This window comes from Carcharhinus amblyrhynchos, chromosome 33 (genome assembly GCF_965287045.1).
Source record: "Carcharhinus amblyrhynchos chromosome 33, sCarAmb.v2.hapA, whole genome shotgun sequence".
In the NCBI taxonomy this organism is placed as follows: domain Eukaryota; kingdom Metazoa; phylum Chordata; class Chondrichthyes; order Carcharhiniformes; family Carcharhinidae; genus Carcharhinus; species Carcharhinus amblyrhynchos.
In genome coordinates this window covers 11023836-11044262 of record NC_137356.1, presented here as the reverse complement: position 1 = coordinate 11044262, position 20427 = coordinate 11023836, and the positions used below count along the sequence as shown (strand labels likewise).

Here is a 20427-nt window from a genome sequence, read left to right as displayed (position 1 = left end):
GTCGGAGGAAATGGAGTGGGGCATAGGGGTGTAAATCGAGACAGATGAACTCAATGTTCTCAATCTTTGCAGCAAAGACATCTGTGCTGCGCCCTTGTTGTTGGTGAGGACTGAGCGCATGTGTTAGTTACAATACACTAAGCGTACAGGTGTGACTCTAAATAACCTGTTCAATGAGGTGACGACTCAGCAGGGTACAGTTTCCATTGAAATACATCATATTTACTCGGTTCCAGTATATAATTTCTTATATCATTGTCTCAATCACTGCACAGTTGAATGATGAGTTGACTGTTGTAACTTGGGTTGTTTAACTACAATACTCTCTCCTCCATCAGTCAAAATGGTTTTTATTTGCTTTCAAATGTTTAAGTATTTACTCTTAACTTGGGTCTGAGTGCTTGACAGATGCCAACAGGGCTTCTGCCTCGTCTTGTCCGGTTGCTGATAGATCACCTTCCGATCACTAAAGTTGTTAACAACACTTAGAGTAAACATTTGCTTTTAAGGATCTCGGGCTCACGGGGAGCTCAGTGCCACTCCTTCCTCCTCCCCTTCTCAGCCAGGCACAGGTTGGAGCTGGAGTCCCACACATCAGTCCATTCAGGACTCTTATCTGGAGACTTCATGTTCCTGGTCTGTGCATTGTGATGCTTTGCCACAGGTTCAAGTGAATTAATCTTGAAAAAGGGCAGATAAGTATTGCAATTTGCTGACTTTGTCAGGACTCACCTCTGAAGCCTAAGACTGTTCTTATATAATGGAATCTTCAGGATTCATTACACCCTCAGGTGGGCTTTGACCAGTGCACATTGGAGCATAAGGTAAAAACTTTAACCTCTATATTTTCAGGTTTTTTTTAAATTTACTCATGGGGATATCAATGCCATTGGCAAGGACAGCATTGATTTCCCCATTCCTAGATTTTAAAAAATTTATTCTTGGGACATGGGCATCGCGGCTGGACCAGCATTTATTCCCCATCCCTAGTTGCCCTTGAACTGAGTGGCTTGCTCGGCCATTTCAGAAGACAGTTGAGAGTCAACTTGTGGCTCTGGGGTCACATGTAAGCCAGGCCAGGTAAGGACAGTAGATTTCCTTCCCTAAAAGACATTATGTACGTCACGGTTTCACAGTGATTAGCACGGCTGCCTCACAGTGCCAGGGACTCGGGTTCAATTCCAACCTCGGGTCACTGTCTGTGTGGAGTTTTCACATTCTCCCTGTGTCTGCATAGGTTTCCTCCGGGTGCTCTGGTTTCCTCGCACAGGCCAAAGATGTGTGGGTTAGGTTGATTGGCCACGATAAAATTGAGCTACTGTCAGGGGGATTTGCAGGCTAGAAAATGGGATTACGGAAATAGGGCTTGGATGGGATTGTGGTTGGTGCAATCTTGATGGGCCGAATGGGCTCCTTCTGCACTGTAGGGATTCCAAGATTCAACGACCCAGATGGTTTCATGATCATCAGTAGATTCTTAATTCCAGATATTTTTTATTGAATTCAAATTCCACTATTTGCCACAGCAGGATTCGAACCTAGGTCCCCTGAACATTAGCTATGTTTCTGGATTGTGATTCCAGCAATACCAGTAGACCATTGACTCCTCTAGATGCCCTTAAGAATGCGGCAGTGAGCTGTCTTTTGAACTGCTATAGTCTGTGCAGTAAAACTTATTCTCCAGATAGGTTAGGGAGTTCCAGTATGTCGACCCAACCATGGTGAAGCACAGTGAGTTCTACGGGGATTCTAAACCCACTGTTTACTCTTGTCCCAGTTACCAGCTACTAGCAAGTATCCAATTAATATCTCCGGAACACGGTACAGACCCAAGCGTTGTGCTGAGCTTCACGCAGGCCGACATGAACAGAAGGAGGAGCGAGTGCTTGGTTCCTGCCAGTGGCTCAGAGAGAAGAAGATCCATCTTAAACAAAGCAAGAACCACCAGCCTCCCTGCAACAAGCAAAGTAACAACAGAGGTAAAGCCTGGCCCAGCTCAAACAGGAGAGAGACTGGCTCATTTCTACATTATGAGTTTTACTTTGGTTTCTCTGATGTTCCCTCGAGGCCCAAACCTTGGGTTGCTCCCAAGTTGGAGTTAAACCAATTCTGGCCACTAAGAGGTTCAGAAATGCTGTCTCGGGATGAAGCTCTCTTGTATTATCTTAGTGCGGCAGATACTTTACAGAACCATACTGTACAGAGAAGGCCATTGGCTCATTGTTCCTTGTTGTAGGTAAAATAATACCTCTAAGATTGTTAGTGAGTCAAAATACAGGTGACTTTTATTTCAAATCCCTGGTTTTTATTCCAGAGCTTTGGGAGAACTGGTTCCTAACAATAGACTACCAGACTTCTCATAGAACACAAATACAAACAGGTATTTATACATCAAGAGTCTTAATAACAAACATGACACAAACTTCCAATTCCGGTCAAAATCTTTGACCTTTCTTCTTCAATTACAACACCTGCAACTGCTTCAGTATCTCTGTCTTTGAAATTATTTGTGTGATCGCGGCTTCCCAACAGCAGCTGTTTAACAATGTTCAATTAATATAAACAGACAAGGCTTGCAAAATAACATTCACACCTGACCATCTGTCTTTATATTCACATCTGACCATTTGTCTTTATGTGAGTTAAAGAATGAAAGACATGAACAAGTAATTTACATTAACGCCAGGAGCAATATAAGCCTGGGGAGATCAGCCATGATGAAGGGTTATGTTTGTGACATATTCTAGGTACAAAATTCATTAACCCTTTCCCTTCTTCATTCCTATTCGTTGAACTTGTTCCATTTCTCTACCTTTTTCCCAAACCTTACAGAAGTTTATTTTTCAAGTATATTGTTAAAGACAGGAGGGCGGGGGTGTCAGTTCTAATAAGGTGACAATTGGTTAGCACTGTTGTTTTACAGTGCCAAGGACCCAGGCTCAATTTCTCGGGTCTGTATGGAGTTTGCACATTCTCCCCGTATCTGCATGGGTTTCCTCCAGGTGCTCTGGTTTCCTTCCTGTAGTGTATTTTGGTGGCCGGATTACTTTAGAAAGCTTATAAAGCAACTTTGATAAATAAATTCTTGCAAAGGTAAGTGAAACTCAGTCATCAAAGCGTAATAAAATTGTATTTTTTTCAAGTAATTTTATTAAAACATTGAAATGTTAGAACAAAAAACATTACAAGTTAAAAATATTCAGTCAAACATACAATGAAAACAAGACAACTTTCTTTCGTTGGAAAGAAAGATCTTTGAATTCATCTACACAGCAAATGAGCTATGAGGCATTTTTAAAAGATTTCCGTTTTCATGCTAAAAAGCAGAATGGTTATAGTTTTATCAGATTATACACCCCAGCACATAATTAAAAACAATTTCATTCACTCACTGTTCTGTCAACCTAACAATGGCATGTCCTCCAATCAGTTATAGTTTGACACCTTCAAATATTGATCTGTCATTTGTCTGTCCGTTTTACGGAAGTTCTCTTCCAAAAATGGCTTCTTACGATTCAACAGTTCTGTAACCAGTTTAAACCAACTCGAATACCAAATGAAGGTGCCTTTATCATTTGGCATTATCCCCTGGCCTGGATATGCATGGGTAATTTACGCTGCATAATTTGTGCCTGACTTGTGCTGGTATTGTTCATGAATACATCTTTCATTTTACTGGCATGATACAAATTCATTTCTTAGAGACATTATTAATATGTTACTTAAATGTGTTGTGTTATTCTCAAACCACATATTAAAACATTAGCTGCTAATTATCCTCACGTTGGGAATTTAGAATTAATCAGAATTCTCAACTACACTCCCACAGTCCAAAGATGTGCAGTTTAGGTGGATTAGCTAAACTAAATTGGCCCTCAGTGAGAGGGGGATTAGCAGGGTAATTTTGTGGGGCTATTGGAATAGGGTCTGGGATTGTTGTTGGTGTAGGCGTGGTGGGCTGAATGGCCTTGTTCTGCACTGTAGGAATTCTTGGATTCTGTTGCCCCTCTGATCCCGCTAGCAAGATTAGCTTGTCCATTGGAAGTGGCCTCCTTGTAGCTCCCTTTGAAACTGTTCTGAACCAGTTGGTCTGTTTGTTGTTCTTTAGGCATTACGAAGTGTGACAGTCCTGAAACTAAGAAGAGGATTCTTTTGCTCTGGAGAATACTGGTGATAACTCCCAGACAGATGGTTAACCATCTTAACTGCCTTTGTTCAGCAGAAACACCCAATTAAAAAAATAAGAAATACAGTGTTAGGTTTCTGTTCTGTACTAATTAAACCCAAAAACAGATTGAAAGTTACCACTGAATCTGCCTCACCCACCTTTTCAGGTAGTGTATTCCAGATCAAAAAATTTTAAAAATTCTGAATTCTATATTTCTTTTGTCAATTACATTAGGGTGGCACAGCGGCACAGTGGCTGGCACTGCTGCCTCACAGCACCAGGGATCTTAAATCTCAATAAGGTTGTCTCTCATTCTTCTAAACTCGAATCACTACAGATCCAACTGACTCAACCATTCCTCAAATGAAAATCCCTCCATACCTCAGATCAGCCGAGTGACAATATTCCAATATTCTTTTACAGCTTGGAGCAGAAAAGGGAAGAGCTTCACTGGGGAATATTTCAAGTGTGGCGCATCCTCCATCTTTCACCTTCGGTGGGATTCTGGTTGCCAGGCGACTGACAAAGAACTTGAAGGTGATTGAAGGTGCACATTAGATGTCAAAGAATTCCAAATTCTCTATCAAAGCAAGAAGCTAATTTGTTTTGTTTGATTTTAAAGGAAAGAGCGGCTTTGAGACTTGCGGCGAAGACTCCGAAGGTCACCAAAATTATAAATGAACAGGTCTGTAATGTTCTCTCTCTCTCTATCACCAATTCACCAAAGATCCTTAGATCACTTTCCAAACTACCACCCCTTCTATCTCGAAGGACAAGGGCAGCAGATACATGGGAACGCCACCACCTCCAAGCCACTCACCATCCTGACTTGGGAATATATTGGCCATTCCTTCATAGTCTCTGGGTCAAAATCCTGGAATTCCCTCCCTATTGGCATTGTGGGTCGACCCACAGCAGGTGGACTGCAGTGATTCAAGAAGCTGGCTCACCACCACCTTCTCAAGGGGCAACTCAGAATGGCCAATAAATGCTGGCCTAACCAGTGACACCCATGTCCCACAAATGAGTTAAAAGAAATGTGCTTAAGGCAAGGATAGATACATTTTTAAACAGTAAAGGAGTTAAGGGTTATGGTGAGCGGGCTGGTAAGTGGAGCTGAGTCAACGAAAAGATCAGCCCTGATCTTATTGGAACAGGCTTGAGGGGCCAGATGGCCTACTCCTGCTCCTAGTTCTTACGTTCTTATTCAATGATGGAGCCCTCAGACTCCATAGATTCACAAGCCTTTGATTGAAGTGATTTCTCGACATCTCAGCTCTTCTCCTGAAACCTCCACCCGCCTCCCACCCTCGCCCCCACTCTCCCCACAACGCCTCCAGCACCCCACACCTGCTTTTAGATTCCCTGAGCAGCAGAAACACTCTCCACCCTATCAAACCCCTTCAGAATCTTGCAAGTTCCAACAAGATCGCCTCTCGTTCTTCTAAATTCCAGGGGAAAAAAATTGTTTCAATTTGCTCAGCATAGGTCAACCGCCCTCATCCCAATTCAGTGAACTTTCACCATAATGCCTCCATACCTAGTATATTGTTTCTTAAATGCAGACATAGCAGACCTGTCCACAGTATTCCAGATGTGGGTTTTTCCGACAATGGTTTTGTGTGGATTGTGAATTACAGATTTTTAAAATTGAATTCAAACTATCTGCCATGGCAGGATTTGAACCCAGGTCCCCAGAATATTAACTAATTGTCTGGATGAATAGCCTAGCAGTAATACCGCAAGGCCATTGCTTCCCCTAAGAATGCAGATGATATTTATCCCAACTCCATTTATCCATCTGCGCTCCCTACTCCTTATCCAACAGAAATATGGCATCTCAGTTCTGAAAGCTTCACTTATCCCCCAAAACCCACAGGCTTTTGGGGGGGCAAGTGACTTCCAATTTCTCATTGTCCTTTGTAAAGATCTGTTACATTAAAGGAGTTGTGTCAGTGCGGGAGGATGTAATCGGCTGGCTTGCTTCTCCTTTTCCAGGTTCCAGCACTTTCCTCGAAACCCCCTCAGAGGTTCTGCACCCTCCACGCCCAGAACTTCCTGAAGGAATACTTGCCCGGCAAGCTGCGAGCCCTGGGCTACAGCCCCGCCCTCGCCAGGCACCTCTCGAAAGAGATGAGCGATGAAATTAAGGACTTTGTGAAGGGAATTCTGCCAGCCAGGTACAAGCTGGTGTGCATTGTTACACTGGGCGAGAAGAACAATGCCAACGCTGTGCTGAGCAGCCGTGCTCTCTGGGACTCCTACGCTGACACCTATGTTTCACATTGTTATGAGAGTGGCGACATGTTCTGCGTGGCCAGCATCTTCGCTGTGTACTGTGAATGAGCTGCCCCAGGCTGATTACCAGGACGGCTTGTGTACCCTTTAGTACCAAAGATTGGTGCAATCGAATTAAGGCACAAAGGTTGTGTGTGTGTGTGTGTGTGTGTGTGTGTGTGTGTGTGTGTGTGTGTGTGTGTGTGTGTGTGTGTGTGTGTGTGTGTGTGTGTGTGTGTGTGTGTGTGTGTGTGTGTGTGTATGAGTGTAAGTATGCGACTGAGTGCATGTGTGCGGGTGAGTGTGTGTGGCAGTGTGTAAGACTGTGTTTGTGTGAGTGAATGTGTGTGTGTGCGTGTGTGTGTGTATATGTGAGACTGTGTATCTGTGGGCCTGTGTGTGGGCGAGTGTGTGCGTGAATGTGTGTGTGTGTGTGTGTGTGTGCACGCGTGTACGCGCGCGATTGTGGGGTGCGGTGAGTTTCTGTGTTTGTGTGAGTGTGTATGCATGTAAAAGAGTGCATGTGTAAGTGTGTCGGTGAGTTTCAGTGTGTGAGTGAGTGCATGTATATGAGTGTATATGTGTGTGGATGAGTGTGTGTGTGTGCGTGGGTGTGTGTGTGGTGGGGGGGGGGGGGGGGGGGGGGGGGGGAAGGCGTTCGTAATATCATAATATCTGCGAGCCCTGTGTTTATTGTTGAGCAAGTGTGTTAAGGTTCAGGGACCCAAGAGGGGGGTAGATGGGGTTGAGATTCCAATTAGCCATGACCTAATTAAATGGCGTGAGGGGCTTCATGGCCTTCTCCCATTCCTCTCTTGTTTTCTGGATGTTTGCTCATAAGCCACTCCTCTGATATCTCACTTGAACGAGTATTCCAAGGCAAGGTTCTGGGGACCTCGGTTCAAATCCCACCATGGCAGGTGGTGAAGTTTGAATTCAATAAAATGATGACAAAGAAACCATTGTTGAATATTATAGAATCCATCTGGGGGTATCCAGAACCAGCAGTCACAGTCTGAGCGTACATTTCACAGGGGAGGCAATGGCCTAGTGGTATTATCACTAGACTATTAATCCAAAAACGCAGCTAATATCCTGGGGATCTAGGTTCAAATCCTGCCAAGACAGGAGGGTAAATTTAAAATTAATAAAAAATGCTTGGAATTAAGAATTACTTTTGACCAAGAAACTATTGTCAATTGTCAGGAAAAACCCATCTGGGTCACTAATGTCCTTTAGAGAAGGAAATCTGCCATCCTTACCTGATCTGGCCTACAGAAATGTGGTTGACTCTCAACTCCCCCCTGAACAAGGGCAACTAAGGATGGGCAATAAATGCTGGGCAGCCAGCATCGCCCATGTTTCATGAATGATTAAAAAAAATTTAGGACAGAGGAGCAATTTTTTCACCTAGTGAGCAGTCAGCCTGTGGAATTCCCTACCACAGAAAGTAGTTTAGGCCAAACATTGAATATTTTCAAGAAGGAAAAATGTGCAGTCCAAAGATGTGCAGATTAGGTGAATTGACCATGCTAAATTAACCAGTAGTGTCCAAAGATGTGCAGGTTAGGTAAGATTGACCATGCTACATTGCCCTTAGTGTCAGGGGGACTAGCTAGCATTAATGCATGGGGTTATGGGGATGAGGCCTGGGTGGGATTGTAGTCAGTGCAGACTCAATGAATCGAATGGCCTCCTTCTGCACTGTAGGGATTCTATGATTCTAAGCAGTTAGATAGAGCATTTGATCGTAATGAATGGGGCAGCAGACTCGAAGGACCGAATAGTCTCCTCCTGCTCCTATTTTCCATGTTTCGACACTTCACTAATGTCCTGTAGGGAAGGAAATCACCTTGACCTGGTCTGACCTCTATGTGACTCCAGGTCCACAGTGGTTGACTCTTAAAAATGGCGAGTAAGCCACTCGGCTGGTTAAATTTAAAAAAAGGCGCAGACCACCTACCCCCATCTCCCTGCCAACCCCCAATCTGTCCGCATCCCCCCCCACTTCACCTCATTCAGTGAGATCGTGGCTGACCTAACTTTGCGCCATATTGCCTGGCTCCTGTGATTAACAAACACTGGTGGATCTCAGTTTTAAAGTTAACATCCGATTTAACGCCAATTTCAGCTTGGTGACCAGGGTTTCAAACTTCTACCGCTGTGCCAACAGGTGTTTCCGAATTTCACTCCCAACTCTGGGTCTAATGTTTAGATGTTGATCCCTAATCCTAGACACCCAACAGAAAGCCTCCCTGTTGAATCCCCATTATACCTTGAAAACTTTAATCGAGTCACCTCCTCAACCTTCTAACTGACAGGGCATACAACCCTATTTTTCTGTAATGTCTCTATGTGATTTAATCCTCCTAATTCCCCTGAGACTAAGGGGCAATTTAGCATGGCCAATCCACCTAACCTGCACATCTTTAGACACTAAGGGATAATTTAGCATGGCCAATCATAGAATCCCTGCAATGCAGGAGGCCATTCAGCCCATCGAGCCTGCCCTGGCCACAATCCCACCAAGACCCTATTCCCGTAACCCCATATATTTACCCTGCTAATCCCCCCTGATACTAAGGTCAATTTAATATGGTCAATCCCCCCAACCCACACATCTTTGGACTGTGGAAAGAAACTGGATGTGAGAAACACAGCTCACAGTCAAACAATTTAGTCAAGTCAAGTTCTGAAGGAGCAAGATTTTTTATTTAACATTCTTGCAAGACCAGGTGTCCAACAAAATAGGCACACCTTACATAAATTTGCAGCACATTTTATACTTTTTTACAAGCATTGTAATGGCTTTGCAATGTGTTGTTCTCCCCTAATTGGTGGTCCCTGTCCCATCTATGTGTTGTCATTCCCCTATTGGCTCGAGGTGCCCCAAGTTTCCATCCCCTCTACTCCCCATCTAACAATGTCTCCTGTTATCACAAGAGTGCATTAGCAAACTCATCCGTCTTATCCAACACTGTTACATGTCCAGTTCAGATTGGCGGTAATCAATCCTTTGCCAACTTAATCACTGCTGTCCCGACTATCTCAGTGACCTTTTTCCCCCTTTTATGCTTAGTTGTAGAAACAACACATCTTGTATACCATTGGCTTTTTGTAACTTGGACCTCGTACATTCCTTCAAGATGTGGTGTATGCTTCACTGCACACCACACATCTGGTGTTATTTCTACACCACAGGCAGTCTTTTTATTATCCCTAACTATTGCTCTGTTAGCAGCAGCGAATTTTATGCCCTATGTTTGTGACTAAAATCACAGTTGTTTCCATAATGTGGGTTATCAATGTGCCTGACTATATCCAGTCTACCTAACTTTAAGCTATTTCTCTATGGTGTACAGATATATGTGTTAACAGCATCTTTACCTGTTGCTCACACGGAGCACCCTAAAGAAATCCACACATACACAGGGACAATGTGCAAACTCCACACAGACAGTGTTCCAAGGCTGGAATTGAAGCTGGGTCCCTGACGCTGTGACGCAGCAGTGCTAACCACTGTGCCACCATGCCATCCCACCTAACCTGCACATCGTTGGACACTAAGAGTTAATTTAGCATGGCCCATTCACCTAACCTGCACATCTTCAGAAGTGAGAGGAAACCAGAGCAGCTGGAGGAAATGCACACAGACACAGGGGGAATGAGCACGGATAGTGACCCAAGCTGGGGATCGCACCTGGGTCACTGACGCTATGAGGCAGCAGTCCTAACCACTATGCCACCTCTTTCGACCTGGCTTGCTCTTGACAGGAGCCCACGTGAAATACCACAAACACTTAATTCCAAATTCTGACACCACTCCAAGACACGGCCTTGGACACCGTTGCCATTGGTGTGGGATGAGGTGGTGTGAATGGCTCTCCAGTGTTGCTGGAGTTCTCCGAACACAAGCCTGAACGAGCTTGGATGCAGGGTAACAAGCCCAGACACGCTGGAAAGTGCTGACTGCTGCCCTGCCTTTCCAATGGCCAAGGAAGAACAGTGTCAGGCCACGTTATGTAGATTGTTCTCCCAGCAATAGGTCACCCTTGGGGTCATTTGCAGCCAATCAAATGCATCTTAAAGCAAACAGCTTTTAGTCAAAGTGCCAGCAATTATTAAATACTCTCATTCCTCATGAAGGAAAAAGAGACTTAATTCCGACAGCACCTCCTTCTTCACACCCGATGATTTTATCGGCACTGTTGTAATGTAGCCAATTTACACACAGCAAACTCTTACAAACTGCAATGTGATAATAACCTCCTAATCCATTTTAAGAATTGGCCAGCACAGTGGCAGACTAATGAGCACTGCTGTCTCACAGTGACAGGGAGCCAGGTTCAATATTAATACCTCATATTAAATTGATCTTTCTCTGCACCCGAGATATGACTATAATACCACACTCCAGCTAGAACTAATACAGCTCAGTGAAGGACGCTATAGACCAGTGGTATTATCGCTAGACTATTAATCCAGAAACTCAGATAATGTTCTGGGGACCCAGGTTCGAATCCCACCATGGCAGAATTTGAATTTGAATTCAATAAAAAATATCTGGAATTAAGAATCTATTGATGACAATGAAACCGTTGTCTGAAAAACCCATCTGGTTCACTAATGTTCCTTAAGGAAGAAAATGTGCTGTCCTTATCCGGTCTGGCCTACATGAGCGGCATAGTGGCACAGTGGTTAGCATTGCTGCCTCACCTGGCTTGGGTCACTGTCTGTGCAGAGTTTGCACATTCTCCCCATGTCTGCATGGGTTTCTTCCAGGTGCTCCGGTTTCCTCCCATTGTCCAAAGATGTGCAGGTTAGGTGGATTATCCAGGCTAAATTAGTGTCAGGGGCATTAGCAGGGTAAATGCATAGAGTTATGGGGATAGGGTATGGGTGGGATAGTGGTTGGTGCAGGCTCAATGGGCTGAATAGCCTCCTTCTGCACTGTTGGAATACTATGACTTCTATTTGACCCCAGAGCTACAGCAATGTGGTTGACTCTCAATTGTCCTGGGGCAACTAGGGGATGGGTAATAAATGCTGGCCCAGCCAGCGGTGCCCGTGTCCCACAAATTAATAAAAAAAAACACAAGGACAGGAAGAAACAGCCAGAGACTTGAAATACCGGTTTATTTAATCACTGACAAACATTTACTGTACAACTGTGTAGGGATGCAAATAAGTGATTTGAATAAAAGCTTCATTTCCTTTTCCCCAGTGTCCCTATTGTTCCCTCCTGCTGTCCCTGAACAGGGCAGGATAACAAGAGGCAGATGTGAAAGTTACTTCAAGCCTTATTGAGGCCGAAACAAGCTATTTGTATAAATGGCAGAGAGAGTTAATAGAACTAACAATTCCAAACTCGAAATTTCTTTCACCACAGATACCGTCAGACTTGCTGAGTTTCTCCAGCATTTTGTGTTTTTGTTTCAGTTTCCAGCATCCGCCAGTATTTTGCTTTTATCCATATAAAGGTACTTGGATCGGTGTCTGAAGTGCGGAACTAGCAAGGATATGGATTGGGTGCTGGCAAATGGGATTAAAATGACTGGCTAATTTCATTATTCCCCTTTTGAATGGTGCAAACACAATGGGCCAAATGGTCTCGTTCTGCATTGTAAAGTCTCTCTCAGTATTGATTTGAACTGACCTGCCAACCTGGTGATACTCCCTCTCTCTCTCTCTCCCTCTCTCTTTCTCGGATTAGTCCCTGAGGCCATCTCAGCGCTTAGGGACTGAGACTGGGAGCTCAATGTAAGGGAGGGCAGCACGGTGGCACAGTGGTTAGCACTGCTGCCTCACAGCCTCAGGGACCCGGGTTTGATTCCGGCCTCGGGTCACCGTCTGTGTGGAGTTTGCACCTTCTCCCCTGTCCCTGTGTGGGTTTCCTCCGGGTGCTCCGGTTTCTTCCCACACTCCAAAGATGTGTGGGTTAGGGGTATTGACCATGCCTTGGTTTCCAAAGATGGATAAGTTACGGGGATTAGCGGGGTTATGAGGATGGGGGTAAGCCTGGGTAAGGTGCTCCGTAGGAGAGTTGGTGCAGATTCAATGGGCTGAATGGCCTCCTCTGTACAATTCTATGAAGGTTGGGACTCTGTCCAGCCATTGGCAGTTTTGAGTCCTGGGGTGGAACTGTCCCATCCCGCCTGCCATGGGAAATGGCGGGGATTTCTGGCCTTGGATGGGGTGAGAATGGTCGGAATGTCCCACCCTTGCTGTCCCATTGCATTGCAGCCAAGGTTACACTATCCGGTTGCAGCCAATGGGTGAATTCCATCCAATGAAGGTTAAAGCACAGCAATAAGCTACATCTACGATTGTCACATAAGCTCTGTGTTAGTGAGAAGGCAGTAAAAAGGCTGAGGTCCATTTGACCATCCACTGGCCGGACCCTGGAGGAGACAGTTAGATTAGAGTGTCGGCAAAGCCAGGTAGGTTACACTATCCGGTTCAATCTCAAGGTCGGAATGTTGAGCCTTTTGTTTCACTTTCTTTGGCCATCTGTAAAAGAATTTAAACCAAAGAGAGCTCAGAGCAAATGTGGCACTTGGCTTTCACCTAACAGAATAAAATGCAACAAAATTATTGGCCATAACCGTCTCCCTGAGCTCAGTCGACCTCCTGGATCAATACATCCACCATCTGTCCCGACTCCACATCCATCTCCTCCCGGCTTAATCAGTAATTCATATAATCATAGAATCCCTATGGTGCAGAAGAGGCCATTCAGCCCATTGAGTCTGCACCAACTCTCTGACAGGGTATTTTACCCAGGCCTTCTTCCCTGCACTATTTCCGTCACCCCAACATATTTTACCATGGCCAATCCACATAACCCGCACACCTTGGGACACTAAGAGGCAACTTAGCATGGCCAATCCACCTAACCTGCACATCTTGGACACTAAGGGGCAATTTAGCATGGCCAATCCACCTAACCAGCACGTCTTTAGACGCTGAGGGACAGTGTAGCATGGCCAATCCATCTAACCTACACATCTTTGCGTACTAAGGGGCAATTTGGCATGGCCAATCCACCTAACCAACCCATCTTTGGGCACTAAGGGGCAATTTAGATGGCCAATCCACCCAACCTGCACATCTTTGGACAGTAGGGGCAATTTAGCATAGCCAATCCATCTAACCTACACATCTTTGCACACTATAAGGCAATTTAGCACTGTCAATCCGCATCAGCTGCACATCCTTGGACACTAAGGGGCAATTTAGCATGGCTAATCCACCTAACCTGCACATCTTTGGAATGTGGGAGGAAACCCACGCAGACACGGGGAGGACGTGCAGACTCCACACAGATAGTGACCCGAGGCTGGAATTGAACCCAGGTCCCGAGCGCTGTGAGGCAGCAGTGCCAATCACTGTACCACTGTGTCACCCTTTCCTTCCTCACCATTCCCTGTGTATGCTGATATGTCACCAAGTATTTGTTTCGCTCATTTTTTTAGCTCCAAGTACCAGAGTTCATTCTTCATTTCTGGTTCCGCAAAACAGCTGTTCCACCCACCGCCTCTGCCCTTTGTTATTTTAACCTTACTGCCGCCTCCTCCAGTAATCTTTATGATGCTGGGAATGATTTCAGCCTCCTCATAGCTATTCATTGTATTCTTCTGATTGGGAACTGCATTATCCCCTGCTTTGCTGATCTTGGGGAAATCTCTCCCCCAGCTCTCTGTGCCAAGGTGATACTGGACTGTGAAATTTGACTTGATGTGGAGATGCCGGTGTTGGACTGGGCTAAACACAGTAAGAAGTCTGACAACACCAGGTTAAAGTCCAACCGATTTATTTGAAAGTAAATTCGCAAGCTTTTGGGGTTTGCCCCTTCGTCAGGCGAGTGGCGAGTTCTGGCCTCAGACAGAGCATATAACAGCATAGACAAATCTGACTTGTCCAGGGTGGCATTACCGTAACTTCTGGCCTATATCTACTAGGTTCAATATACAAATGGATTGTCTTTGATAGAGCACGGTGGCACAGTGGGCCAGCATGGTGGCACAGTGGGGCAGCATGATGGCACAGTGGGGTGGCACAGTGGGATGGCATGGTGGCAAAGTGGGATGGCGCAGTGGTTAGCACTGCTAACTCATAGCACCAGGGACCCAAGTTCGATTCCCGGCTTGGGTCACTGTCTGTGCAGATTGTGCGCGTTCTCCCTGTGTCTGCACGGGTTTCCTCTGGTGCTCCAGTTTCCTCCCACAGTCCAAAGACGTGCTGGTTAGGTAGCATTGGCCATGCTAAATTCTCCCTCAGTGTACCCGAACAGGTGCCAGAGTGTGGCGACTAGGGGATTTTCACAGTAACTTCATTGCAGTGTTAATGTAAACCTACTTGTGACACTAATAATAAATAATAAATAAATAAGCCCCATTTTCCCAGCCCCAAAAGTCGTGTTTCTTCACATAGTTTTGCAACCCACAGCCCACGCAAATGCCCCCCACCTCCACAGCCATACAACATGGTCACATCAGTAAACAGCCTCAACTGCATCCCACAAATGCGTGTTTTACTCACCAGCATTTTGGAACTGGGTTCAAGGAATCAAGCAGGCGATAGAGGCGGGATTATAAAGACGCATGGGAATTTAGGAGTCCCAGGGCAGAAGTTTCCCAAAAAATGGCCAAGGCCACAATTTCCCAGCCATTCACAGCGGCGGGATTCTCCAGTCCCGCTGCAGTGAATGGAGATTAGGCTGAGCGCCAGATTCTCCATTCTCAGTTGTAGCAGCGGGAGTGTGCGGGGGGTGGCGGGGGGGGGGGTGAATGCCTGGAAAATTCCAGCCTATGTGTCATTTTGGGTGAGGAAACCGATGTGATTTGCCCAGACATGCTGACACAAATCCTAATCTTAGTCATTTTTTGGGATGGGACAAGTTTTGTACCAGTTCGGAGAGGGATGGGGGCCTAAACGTGTCAGCAAGTCCCGCTTCACAGAGATCAATGCCATTTTTTAAAGAATGCCCCAATCTCTAATTGAAATTGTCGACCCACTCTCCCACCATAAACCCTCTCCCCAAACAGAGATCACAATAATCAGAGCACTGGGGCCCACCCAATGGGTCCTTCTTCATGACCCCATCTTCATGAACACCCCCCCCCCCGCCTCAGGTTCCACCCCCTTCAGGCACTGCCAACAAGGCACCCTGGCACTGCTCACTAGGCCAGAGTCAGTGCCAAGTGGGTGGGGCCTGAGTGGGGACGGGGCTATAGCAGTGCAGGAGGTAAGGGGGAGAGCTCTGCAGAGAGGAGGGAAAGGAGGGGGAGCTCTGCAAGGGGACAGTTCTACAGGGGGCAAAGGCAAGAAGGGGAGATTTGCAGTGGGGGAATTCTGCAGGGGGGGAGGCAAAGGGGGAGCGCTGTAGGGGAGAGCTCTGCAGAGGAGCCCCAATGCCGACGACTCATGTTGCCTTGGGGAGGCGGGGGAGAGGGGGTGCGGTTTACACTGCCACAGACGATGAGGGGAGGGAGGGTGATGTCTGTGGGGATGGGGGGGGAGGGTGGTCTCTCAGTTCTCTATGCAATGGTGCTCAAGCAGTCTATGGTCAGCTTCCTGGCAAAAGTCATATTTCTATCCAAAAAAAGTGACAGTGAGATAAAATTGCATTTTCAAAAAAGGGATCTGAAACTCTCCTGTCATCTCGCTCATTTGGCATTCAGAAGCTTTTTCGTAAGACATTGTGAAACTTACTTAGGTTGCTATCTCCCTGTTCCACAATGGGAAGGTCTGTCTGTTATATCATTGCCGAAGTGGCCATTGGCTTTCAAGCCTTCAAACTCAGGAGGCTGTTCCATAACAGTGTGCTACCTTTTCCCCGATGTGCACCTTGTCTTCGCTTACCTTGGTCTTGGCTGGCACTGAATCAAAGTCTTCTGATTTTTTAAGTGTTTTCGTAAATGGCACAACTTGCCTTAAAAAGAAATAAGAAGCAGTATTCAGTTTTCAGTGCCAGTACAGTGCTTTACAATTCCCCTTAGTCTCTCGATCACATGTATGTTAAAGAGCTTTCCCAGTGGTCACTAAAGGTCCCAGGAAAATATACTGCTTACAATCCAACCCTCCCAAACTAATCATCATTCATATATCCATCTCTCTAAACTGTGCCCAATCCTCCCCCTCCCATGAATATCATTCAAGCCAATACACTCAAACATTGTCCACTCTACACCCAACCCCAACCAGAGTAATGCTCTTTGTCCATGCCCTGCTAGATACCACTCCCACTCCAACATTGTTGTACTTCCTCAGGCGAGTTGCCGCTCTGAAGTTGTCTCCAATTCCTCGGAGAATGGAATCACCTGGAACCAGACCCTGGCACCCACCAGTACCGCCCCAGGCCCATACCTATCAGCTGGTTACCTTTCGGGTGTTGGGCTCCTCCGAATTACCTTTCTTCAGACTCTCATAAGTGTCATTGTTTGGCTGCGAGGATACCTTAAAGGGAGAAAGAGGTCACCATTGGTAAGCATGGCCCTGTCATAGCTCCATGAGATTGAAGAGTAAGCCATCTCATCTCTCAATTCTGCCCAGTTCAGAATTCATATCACTACATTGTCAGGAAGGCCTATTGGTTATGGCTTAATCGCATCGCATTGAAATAAATAGCACCCCCTTACGATGGACAACAGACCTCAGACTCATCTCCCATCCAAGAACAGGAAGGAAACTTGGGTAAGGTCAGAGGGGTGGAAAATCATCCCCATTATTAACAATGGAAACACTGGCTGTTACTGGGAGTAGAACCAGAGTCAGCTCCCACCTCAGACCAATCTGTAACTGCAACAGAGGTACAGGTTAAAAAGTTGACAGGCTCAGCCCCTGTCTATATCTGCTCAACTGATCCCTGTCCTCACTGTACGCAGGAAACTTGGGTGTTAAGTTTATAAGTTTATTTATTAGTGTCAAGAGTAGACTTAATTAACATTGTAAGTAGAGTCCAATAGGTTTATTTGGTAGCACCAGCTTCCAGAGCGCTGATCCTGCATCACTTACCTGATGAACAGGCAGCGCTGCAAAAGATCATGCTACCAAATAAACCCATTGGACTTTAACCTGGTGTTGTGAGACTGCTTACTGTGCCCACCCCAGTCCAATGCCAGTACCTCCACATCGTTACATTAATGTTGCAATGAAGTTATTGTGAAAATTCCCTAATCACCACACTCCAGAGCCTGTTCGGGTACACCGAGGGAGAATTTAGCATGACTAATGCATCTAACCAGCATGTCTTTCGGAGTGTAGGAGGAAATCGGAGCACCCAAAGAAAACCCACACAGACATGGGGAGAACGTGCGGACACTGCACAGACAGGGACCCCAGCCAGGATTTGGACCCAGGTCCTTGGCGCCATGAGGCAGCAGTGCTGACCACTGTGCAGGGAAGAAGGAGATCACAGCATTCGTGGGTCTGGATGGACCCCTCCACTTCTGATCTAGGGTGTGGATATTATCTAAAAGCTCTTTCAGATCTTCACCCAGATCACGCAGAACTTTCAGCATCTTCCAGCTTATGAACAATTCTCGATGTGGACCATCAGCCTGGGCTTCAGTATGAGTCTGGCTTCCACAATGCTCTATCGGTTGCCTTGGCGATCACAGTGTCTGAAACCTAATCGGGAGTGCGTGAGGTTATTGTGAAATTCCCCTAATTGCTACACTCTGGTGCCTGTTTGGGTTACTGCACCTAACTAGCACGTCTTTCAGTCTGTGGGAGGAAACCCATGCAGACATGGGGAGAACATGCAAACTCCGCACAGACAGTGACCCAAGCCGGGAATCGAACCCAGGTCCCTGGTACCGTGAGGCAGCCGTGCTAACCACTGTGCCACCATGATTGAGATCTAAAGATGTGCTGTTTAGGCAGATTGGCCGTGCTAAATTGACCCCTGTGTCAGGGAGATTAGCAGGGTAAATGTGTGGAGTTATGGGACTAGGGTCTGAGTGGGATTGTGGTCAGTGCAGGCTCGATGGGCTGAATGGCCTTCTGCACTGCAGGGATTCTATGAGAGCAGGTCCAAGGTCAGGTGGGGTTTGAAAACCTGTTAGCACCCGCTATCTTGGTTGCTACATGAAGTGTGGCCCACCGTGGTAACCAGCTGTGCAGCCTCAGCTCAGCAACAGTCAATGGGTTTGGAAAGGAGAGGGAGAAAACAGGGCATAAAAGCCCAGAGAATGCACAAGAGGTCAGGAATAGAGGGGGAGTGTATGCTTCAGAGGGGCTGAAGGAGTTAAAGAGATGGGGGGGGATCAGAGCACAGAGAATTTGAAAACAAACATGAAAAATTTAACATTGCTTAATCCAAAGTCAGTATAGTTTTGTGAGCACAGGGCTGACAGGAGAATGGACTTAAAATCATAGAAGAATCAGAGAATCCCTACTGTGTAGCAAGAGGCCATTTGGCCCATCAAGCCTGCACTGACAACAACTCCACCTAACCCCATAACCCTGACACTAAAGGGCAATTTAGCATGGAGCACATTCTCCCCATGTCTGCGTGGGTTCCCTCTGGATGCTGTGGTTTCCTCCCACAGTCCAAAGATGTACTGGTTAGGTTGATTGACCAGGTTAAATTGACCCTTAGTGTCAAGGAATTAGCAGGGTAAATACGTGGGGTTGCAGGAGTAGGGCCTGGGTGGGATTGTGGTTGGTGCAGGCCTCCTTCTACACTGTAGAGATTCTATGATTCATAATGGGGTCGAATGTGACACCAAGGACGCAAAAAGAAGGGTTTAATCTCTGACTGTTGGTGGGGTGAAGGGTGGAGTCTAGAAAACAAGCGTGCACGGGATCAGTAACGTCTTCCTGCTGGAATGGGTGAGCACCGTGTTGGTCCCAGCACAGGGAGACAGAGCGGTGATTCACAGAATGTCCCTAATTGGAAACGGTGTCTGAAAGTCCCAGGTGAGCACTGCACTCCCTCATTCACATTCACACTGAAGGGAGGCAATAGCCTAGTGGTATTAGCACTAGTCTATTCATCCAGAAACTCAGCTAATGTTCTAAAGACCCAGGTTCAAATCCCACCACAGCAGATAGTGGCAGTGGAATTCAATTTAAAAAAATTTGGAATTAAAAATCTGCTGATGACTGTGAAACCATTGTTGGAAAAAAACATTTTATTCATCAATGTCCTTTAGGGAAGGAAATCTGGCATTCTCTGGATTTAAGAATCTACTGATGACCATGAAACCATTGTCGATTGTTGGAAAAACCCATCTGGTTCACTAATATCCTTCAGGGAAGGAAATCTGCCGTCCTTACCCCGTCTGACCTACATGTAAGTCCAGACCCACAGCAACTGCCCTCTGAAATTACCCGAGCAAGCCACATGAAGGAAGTTCACCACCACCTTCTCAAGGGCAACTAGGGATGGGCAATAAATGCTGGCCAGTCAACGATGCCCATGTCCCACAAATGAATGAAAGATAACCACTCACCATGTACACCGGTTCTTCTGCCTCCGGACTTGCCACTCTGCGCTTCCTTATGAGCTGAGAGAAAAGAGGGACAACTGTGATTGACAGATCCGACCGTCTGCACCTCACTGCCAACAAAAGCACCAAAGATTGGAGACATCCCAAGTCAGGTCTGCAGAGCAACGAGACGTCAGCCACTCACGTAAGAGTCTGAGAAACTCAAACGGTAAGGAACTGATTCTGTTTCTGTGCAGATGTTGGCTGACCTGATGAGTGTTTGAGTCCCAATAGGAAAAACCAGTTCAGACCAGTTCCCATTTCCCCGTTTTACTGGCATTCTATTTGAAAGTACGCAAGACCAGTACAGAGCAGTATTCCCATTCCCCTGTTTTACTGGTGTACCATTTTGAGGTATACAAGACCAGTACAGAGCAGTATTCCCATTCCCCTGTTTTACTGGTGTACCATTTTGAGGTATACAAGACCAGTACAGAGCAGTATTCCCATTCCCCTGTTTTACTGGTGTACCATTTTGAGGTATAC

General features: G+C 46.1%; 1 protein-coding gene and 1 long non-coding RNA gene across 2 annotated transcripts; one reads left to right on the top strand and one right to left on the bottom strand.

Annotated features, from left to right (window-relative positions):
* The first annotated feature begins 1862 nt into the window (after nt 1–1862).
* On the top strand, nt 1863–6514 carry LOC145360981 (dynein light chain Tctex-type 5-like). Its single transcript, XM_080216492.1, has 4 exons — nt 1863–1979; nt 4592–4705; nt 4791–4853; nt 6167–6514. The coding sequence occupies exons 1-4, from the start codon at nt 1863–1865 to the stop codon at nt 6512–6514; spliced, it is 642 nt and encodes a 213-aa protein (XP_080072618.1).
* A 5050-nt stretch (nt 6515–11564) lies between these two features.
* LOC145361064 (uncharacterized) lies at nt 11565–19959 on the bottom strand. The gene is made up of 4 exons (XR_013889796.1): nt 19906–19959; nt 16829–16903; nt 16310–16379; nt 11565–12955 (listed from the first exon to the last, which is right to left on the bottom strand). It is a non-coding gene; the product is annotated as an uncharacterized LOC145361064 (long non-coding RNA).
* Nucleotides 19960–20427: the final 468 nt, after the last annotated feature.